The 7,890-nt window shown below is 37.4% G+C and overlaps 1 protein-coding gene across 1 annotated transcript in view; it reads left to right on the plus strand.

Annotated features, from left to right (window-relative positions):
* TM9SF3 (transmembrane 9 superfamily member 3) overlaps positions 1-7,165 on the plus strand; it is a 56,704-nt gene extending 49,539 nt beyond the window's left edge. Inside the window, exon 15 of the mRNA XM_085312193.1 lies at positions 3,922-7,165. Coding sequence (XP_085168319.1) covers positions 3,922-3,989 — 68 coding nt within the window. The 3' untranslated portion in view covers positions 3,990-7,165. The remainder of the gene's footprint in view (positions 1-3,921) is intronic.
* The last annotated feature ends 725 nt before the right edge of the window (positions 7,166-7,890 follow it).

Raw genomic sequence — 7,890 nt, forward strand, 5'->3', positions numbered from 1 at the left:
CTTACTTCCCAGCTTAGTAGATGGCATAAGGGCTAGGTGGTAAGGTGCCCTCCTGCAATGCCATATTTCCACATCCAGATAAATACTATAGGTATGACTGAAGGTATTTTTGGGAGGTCTCTGGTGGTGGTGGGTTTTTTCTTTTTGGGGCGGATGCTTACAAAACGATATCTGTAATGAGTGTTAATTGGTTTGAAGTAAGAGAAAAGAATCAGTATTTTACTGTTTAGTGGCTACTCTGCCTGGCTATTTGGATTCTTTTGAATTTTGTTTATTTAAAGGCTTGTTGTTCTGCTGAGATACGCTTACCACCTATTCAGCTAAACTAGTATGGGACAGAACCTAGTTAAATGCCTCATGAGGTGATACTTATAAATAAAAAAAAAAACATTTTAAAAAATCTTTATCATGACTTTTATTTAAATGAGCCAACTCAGGAGGATGTTCTTCAGTTGTTGTTCTTCTCTCTCTCTCTCTCTCTCTCTCTCTCTCTCTCTCTCTCTCTCTCTCTTTCTTCTTATGTTTTATTCAATACCTGTAAAGTAATCTTGAAGTTTAACCCCTGCCTTGGGTACTGCCATTAGTGGTCCTTCATGGATAAGGCTGACATGATTCAGAAAGGGGCCATGATTTGTTTATGTGATTGAGAGCTGTGTTCTGTTGTGACTGCTACTCTCTGCTCCTCCTCCCCCTCTTTTCCCCAATTCCCTCTTGTGCACATATCATCTAGGTCCAAATGAAACACAGTTAGGGCTTTGTTTTCCTAGACCTCTGTGATATCTGGCATTGCATCACTAGAGAAACCTTCAAAAAAAAAGTTTTCTGGAATGCACCTGAGTCAAGTGACTAAAATGGGTGTTTGATCTGATGGCATTGCCTGCTTTGTACAGCCAAGGCACTATGCCTCTTAAGGCATGAGTTCAGTGACTTTGAGTCACTTATTACTTAAGGTAGAAGATGAGGTACTTGGCAGGTGGCAGAAAAACCTGTTGATGCTCCTGTTTGAGCTCATGATTCCCTTCTCTGCACATGCTCAGTCTGTGGGAAGTTTTACTAGTCTCTCCTGAAACTACCAGTTCTTCTCTGTACTGTATCCCTAGCACATTTACTGCTTGCAGTTAACAGCCTGGTCTGCATGTGCGCTGTGTTCATTTTAATCAGATTTACTTTGTCTGAGCTAGTAGTATAACTACTTTGTCTTCTGCCAGTGGAATGGTTATCATGACATTTAGACTGCTTGAAATGCTGTGCCACAGAGGCTAACTCCGTAGGCCTTTTACTGTTTTAATGGCATTGGACTGATGCATCAGATTTGAGTGCAGGTTACACATGAATGTTTCTCTTAAGGTCTAAAAAATAGAACTGCATGTAAAATTAATAGCTGGGCTTATGAATTATCTGAGCAATTTTCAGAATTTAAAGAACTCCCGGGGTTCTGAATAAATCTTGAGCATTGATGCGACTTGCCTTTCCACAGACATATAGATTTCACGCATCATGTAGATCTGCAAGGTCTTAATTTGGAAAATCCTGCCAAATTTTTCCTTTTGGGTGGCTGGTTGTACTATAAGGCAGACCCTCCCTACCATAGGAAAGTCAAATTTCCATGGAAAATAAAAGGTGTTACTATTCACAGATAAAAGGTTTTATTCTCCACCTGTTTGCTAGGACGGACTTTGGAGACACTGTTTTGTGACCAGGTACTTGCTCAGGACAATTCTGCTTACTAAAGAAAGACTGTTAAATAGCTGCTACAGTATGCCATTTAAGTTTGATGGATGCAATCACTGTTCTTATTGCCTTCATGCTTGGTATTAATGTATCCATACTATGCTTAGATGTAGCAATATAGAAAAGGTATACACATTCCCTTCCTTTAAGAAAACTCACTACTTAAAGCAGTATTTTATCATATTTTAACAAAATTCTTTTGCTACTTCTAGTATGATGCTAGTGTTAATCATGGTTCATAGCAAATCCATCCAGATCACACAGAATATGTGATACAGCCGTGCTGCCTCTCGCTGCAGAGACTGCAGAATCTCACATACTTGGAGGCAGACTCCAGTGGAACTGGCTACTGTGTCCCACAAAGTGTATTTGGCTCCTCTTATAACTAGTTTTAAAAAGCCTACTGTCAACTGTTTGTTCCGAGTAAGATTTAAAGTTGCCAACAGATGAATGGGAAGAGTACAAATTTTGAGGTTACCTGACTGTCCTTGTGAAAGCAGCTTGATGTGCTTTATATGAACATGCAGACTGGAGTAGTGATGGACACCATTTTTTCTCTTCCTTTAGTGAAAAACTTTATGTGTATCCATCATCTATTCCCATTGCCATTATGCCTCTATCAGAAGCCAAGCTTGTGACCTAAATGAATATTTTGTAGAAGAGAAAAATACTTTGTAACTCTTATTCCGTATGGATGCATAGTCATCTTTTTCTTCTGAAGCTTTTGCTTTTCTGGGTGTCTCAATTCCAGGCACTCTGATATTATTTTGTGTTTCTAGCATCACTTTTCCCCTTAGCCTCCTAATTCTTTGTCCCTGAGCTGCTTCTGCACAGTAACAGAAGTGCAATCTTTTTGTTTAGAGTAGAATTAGTCTTTCATCCAGTTTTTGGTTAGTAAGGATTCATTCAGTGGATGCAGAGATGATGCTGAGATTTCTAAAAGGGAGGAAAAAACTTTCTACTTTTATGAGAAAGAAAGCTTTTGTTGAATTTTCTTAATGATGGTTAGGCTTTTGTATCTAACTCATCTTGTGCGAGTCTGGTGCATCCAAGGTCACTTTACCAAAAATGTTGCTTCGTGCTTCTTCCTGGAATTTTCTGCATTGCTCCAGGGAAACAAAAATCTCTATTGAGTCTGTTCTTTACTGAACATTCACACGTTTGGTGTTAAGAGTTCTCTTCATCTGTAGTGAGTAACAGGCCCCAGCTTCTCTATCCTCTTCTTTCAGTATTTTACGATGTGTTATTGTAGCTGTCTGAGAGCAGTTCTCTCTACTTCTTGCTTAGTTTTCAATTTCATTTCTAATCTGAGAGTTAGCCAAACTGACTTCCAGAAGGCTAGTTTAGTCTTATTTTGCTTGCAAGCCATGAAAAACACACAATAGGGTATTTTATGTGGGTATCATGAGATAGCACCGTTCACTCAGCCTGGCGAACCTGAGCTGCTGGGTTTGACCAGGTAAGTTGCTGAATCCCTGTCTGAAAGAGTTCTTGTTCTCTCTTGGTTCTGCGCTTTCATCTTTCCAGATGTCTGTAGACCTGCAGTATTTTAGAGTTTATGCTAAACTGTTGCCCCTATCAAAAACCCAGTGACCTTTTTTATTACTGCTGTGACAATACATACTCTGCTCATGACTGACTAATTTGAAAACCACAGGTTGCAATTTTCTTTAACTACTAACTGCTACTAGTTTAATCTTTTTGTACAGACCTCCTTGGAGTTTAAAACTCCTGGGATGGGAATCTATTATTATTTGTGCCTTGTGGTAAGGAAAAAGCCATCTGCAAATAAAACACTCATCCGGAAGGCATGTCATTTATAATAAAAACCTCCCCTCTCATCCTTCTTTCCTGCAGAGTTGAGGATTGTATGTTTTCTACCCTCTGTTCAGAAAAAAAGGACCCAGTTATTGGCAGCAGTAGGGGGGGGGTTGCTGTATTTATCGAGGCCAAGTGAGCACGGCCTCTTGGTAAGATGGCTAAATGGATTTAGGTTGCTAGACTAGGGCAGTTTATGGCAGACATTCACTGCAAGCATGGATAATTAAAGTTTGAGAATAAGTATCACTGGTAAACAATTTTCTTTGCACAGTGCATGATTTATATAACTTTATCTGTTTAAAATGATTAGTTTATATTTCTGCTTTATTTTGATTATCTAACATTAAACATTTTGTGTTTATTTTGCAGGAGCTATTGGTTACATGGGAACAAGTGCCTTTGTTCGTAAAATCTACACTAATGTGAAAATTGACTAAGAAAATAAGAAAATTGAACTATGGATCAGTTCCTGTTTTCATGGGGATGAACTTGCACAGCAAAAAGCGCGAGAAGAGATCTGGGTTTTGGCACTGGGCACTATATGGGTCTCTGTTTTGTGGATGGCTTAAAGTAACATCTATTTCATTGATCCTAGGTTCTTACTGACTGCTTTCTCCAACTGTTCACAGCAAATGCTTGGATTATATGCAGTAGGCATTACTACAGTACGTGGCTAATCTTCCCCCCCCAAAAAAAAGCTCATTAAAGATGAATAGACTAGCTCTCTTCAGTGAAGAGGACAAACGGTTTATTTAAAGCATTTGTTCCATTCAATATAAAGAGGGAAATTTGGCTGCTAAAACTGCTTGATTAGTAGTCTTTCTGGTACTTAACATTTCTAAATTATGTAAAAATGCTGTTCCAGAAAGATTACTTTTCTGATTTTTACTGCCATTGTCAGGATAAGGAGGTATGTTTTGTATTTTGATTCCAGGTGCTTTTTGGTTTATTTGCAATATCAACTATACCCTACACTCATTTGTTTAAAAAAAGTAATTTAAAAATATATAAAAAACCCACATGCATGTAATATATCAGCTGTCATTCTAGTTGGACCAACTTCCCTATATTTATCTTTAAAATAATCCAGCTACATCTTAAATCCATCCAAAGAAAATACAGTCTGAAACGGGATGTGTTCTCTGCAATGCAATTTACTGTACAGTTAGAAAGCAAAATGTTAAATGAAGAGGACTTGTGTTTTTAATAAACATTGAGGTCTAGATTAAAACAAAACAAACGTTTTAATTGAATGTCTAAAGTGATTCTCCTTTTTTCCAAGTTAGTCTTGCCTTTTTTTTTTCCCTTTTTTTTTTTTTTTTTTTTTTTTTTTTTTTTTTTTTTTTNTGGTTTGGGTTTGAATGAAGATTTTCCTTTAGACATTATACAGGGGTAATAAATGTATATAACATTAAATAATGTAACTTAGGTGTAGATCCCAAATGTATTTGGATGTACAGATTTACTACAGAGTACTTTTCTGATGATTTGGTGTACAAATGTGTGAACTGGGTGGCTTTTTACATCTTGCCTGCCATTGCATGAAAAATTGGAATTTCTTCACAATGTGTGTATGTCATGCTCTTCTGTTCTATTTCTTTTCTGAAGCTCTTACAGGAATTAAATTTGTAACTTAGAACATTTTAATTTTTGTTAATCCTATCTGGACACTTATGTAACATCAAAAGCAATTGCTTTAGAGTGTTCAGAAAACGAAAATAAACTTTTCGGACAAAAATGTTCTGATTGTGAAAATAGATGAGTTTGCAGTTGAAAACGTCTGTTTAAAAAGGCAATACTAATGAATTCCAATTTTTGTATACGGTATTAGTATGCTTCCAAATATCAGAACCCCACACAAATCAGTTTGCTTACACCTGTATTGTACAGTACAGCTCCAAAGTGGATGACTATCCCAAAAAAAAGGTTACTCTTGGTTGAACTGTTAGTGGAGAAATCTTACTTCTTGATCAAGCTAGTATACTGGAAAAAAATGGAGGTAAGCACAGACTAAAATAAATGGGCAAATAAAAGTTAAGTCTTTCTAAGACAGATGAGTGTTAATTATGCACTGTACTTAGCTGGAAAGATTCTAAATGTGTTTCTGTGACAGATTTAAGATCCAGTCAGCTTGAGATTTTTTTTGGCATCTGCCATATATGGATGCTTTCATCAGTGTGGCTGTTTGAAATAGAGCCCTGCCCCAGAAAATACAACTTGCTCAATTTAAGAAAAGAACAAAGTATTTGTACTGGTTAGCACTGTACTGCATCTGTGTAAGAAGTACTGATAATGCAGTGGCTAAGATGTAAATTAGTTATGCTTCTTGGGGGCTGGGGAGGAATAAGGTTAGAGGTAATATTGAGAAGCAATGCATGCTGTATATGACTTGTAAAAAAATATTTGAGCCTTCACCTGTGATTTTTTCTTGGCTAATTCTAACCAATCTGTCAGAAGAGAATTAATTTTTGCTTCAAGTGGGTGGTTGGTGTCTGTGGCTGAATGCTCTGCCATTTGAGAGGAGATAACTCTTACAGTACAGGCTGTATTAAGAAAGGCTCATAAATTGGGTCAACAGTTAGTTTTCCTTTGTTTCAAAGCATGGAAACTTGGAGAATGAGTTTTGTACTTGTTCTTGCTAGTGCACACAGCTGTAGGAAGCCCTCTTTTCATCCATGTTCTTCTAAATCTGAAGTGAGAAGCCATTATCTCCACACAATAAATACATTAAGTACTCCTCTGAGATACAAGTTTTTTAAAAGGAATATTTTGATAATGGATTTGTTTCTCTAAATAGAGCACTGCTATGTGATTAGTCTATCAGAAATGTCACTAAACCATTTGTGAATTTCATTTAATCACTTTTTAATGCTATGGAATGGTGGGCTGCCTACTTGCTTTCTCTGTCCTCTGGCATTATTAGCTTTTGCATATCCAGGTAGAATTATGTAGCTTTTAAAGTGACATTGAAAAGATACTTACAGCACAGCCATTACTTTTGTTTTTGCAAGGACGTTCCTCTGGAGAAGTACTGTGTGTTTAAATAATTGACATTTTTTATACTTCTACCCTAGCACATGAATAAGCTGGAGTTTTGCTTTGTTTTTCCCCTTCCTGTCAGCTTTGAAGGAGTGCAAAATGTGACCAGTTTTGAACAGCTTTTCCTTATGGTTGCCATTTGAGGCAAGGCTATTTATTTGCCCCCCCAAAAATGTGGATATATTTTGAACCATCTTGCTCTAAAAGAATTTGGAAGCTCTCTGCTTAAATGATGTAGTCCTTCCTCTTTTATGGAAGAATTAAAGATCTTACAGCCAACACTCCTCTTTCCATGGTGGTTTCTTAGGAGTTTGTGGTTCTTGAAATAAAACTTTTTGATAACTCTTCAGTTGGTCATTCAGTGCCTTTCTGCCTGTTTCTGGTACAGAGGCCAGAGAATTCAATAAATAGTTCTGTAGCAATAGCCGGTCTTAAGCAAATGCTTTAGATGAATAGAATTGTGAATCTGTTAAATTGAGGCAGAGTGCATACCGAAAGCAGCTCTAGTACATTCTGTATGAGAAATGGTGAACACTGGATTGGTGTTGGCAAATAAACATTATATTATGCTCTTTTTGATGTCCAAATGCTTTGAAGCAACAGTAGCTATTAATTCCTGTCCAGATTACATTCCAAGGTTTGTAGAAGGTACGCAAAAGACAAACTGTTTTCTATACAATAGTATAGGTATAACTTTTTAGGTAGCTTTTTTCCTGAAACTTGCACATACTGTTGAGTTATGATTTTTGATGCTCAATCTAGTTAAAATTGATAGCATGTTTATAAAATCTCTATGTGGTGTCATCTGCTAGCTTCTGTGGAAATTTTCATTTTAATTATTATCATTATTGCAGAGGTAACATGGAAATGACTAAGTGGAATTTTGCTCTGGCTTTAGCACTAATATCTAGCCAAATGTAACTGCCCATATGTAGGCAGCTTTACTGAAGACAGCAGAGTTGCACAACTGGGAGTCAGCAATTAGTCCACTGGAATGTGTTGACTGTGTCAGCAATTAGTCCACTGGAATGTGTCAGAAAAGCATAAGCCTGATGGGGGGGACCAGCAAGCCTTCTCCCCAGCCTGTGGACTGCAGCTGGAAGGAAAGTGCAAGTAAAATGAGTAGTTGAGTCTAGAGTCACTGGAAAGGTCCATTTGTCTTGAAGTCTTCTCTGTGCAGCTTGTGGTTCATTGTGTAAGAGTCAGTGGGAGTGGGTAGGTTAGACAAGGATTCCATCTCCTGGATCCGCTCTTGTCACGTCCTAGTTAAATCCACTGTGGTAGCAGTAGTCTTGCTAT

This window comes from Rhea americana, unplaced genomic scaffold (assembly GCF_003343005.1).
Source record: "Rhea americana isolate MKP2758 unplaced genomic scaffold, rheAme1 scaffold_36, whole genome shotgun sequence".
NCBI lineage: Eukaryota > Metazoa > Chordata > Aves > Rheiformes > Rheidae > Rhea > Rhea americana.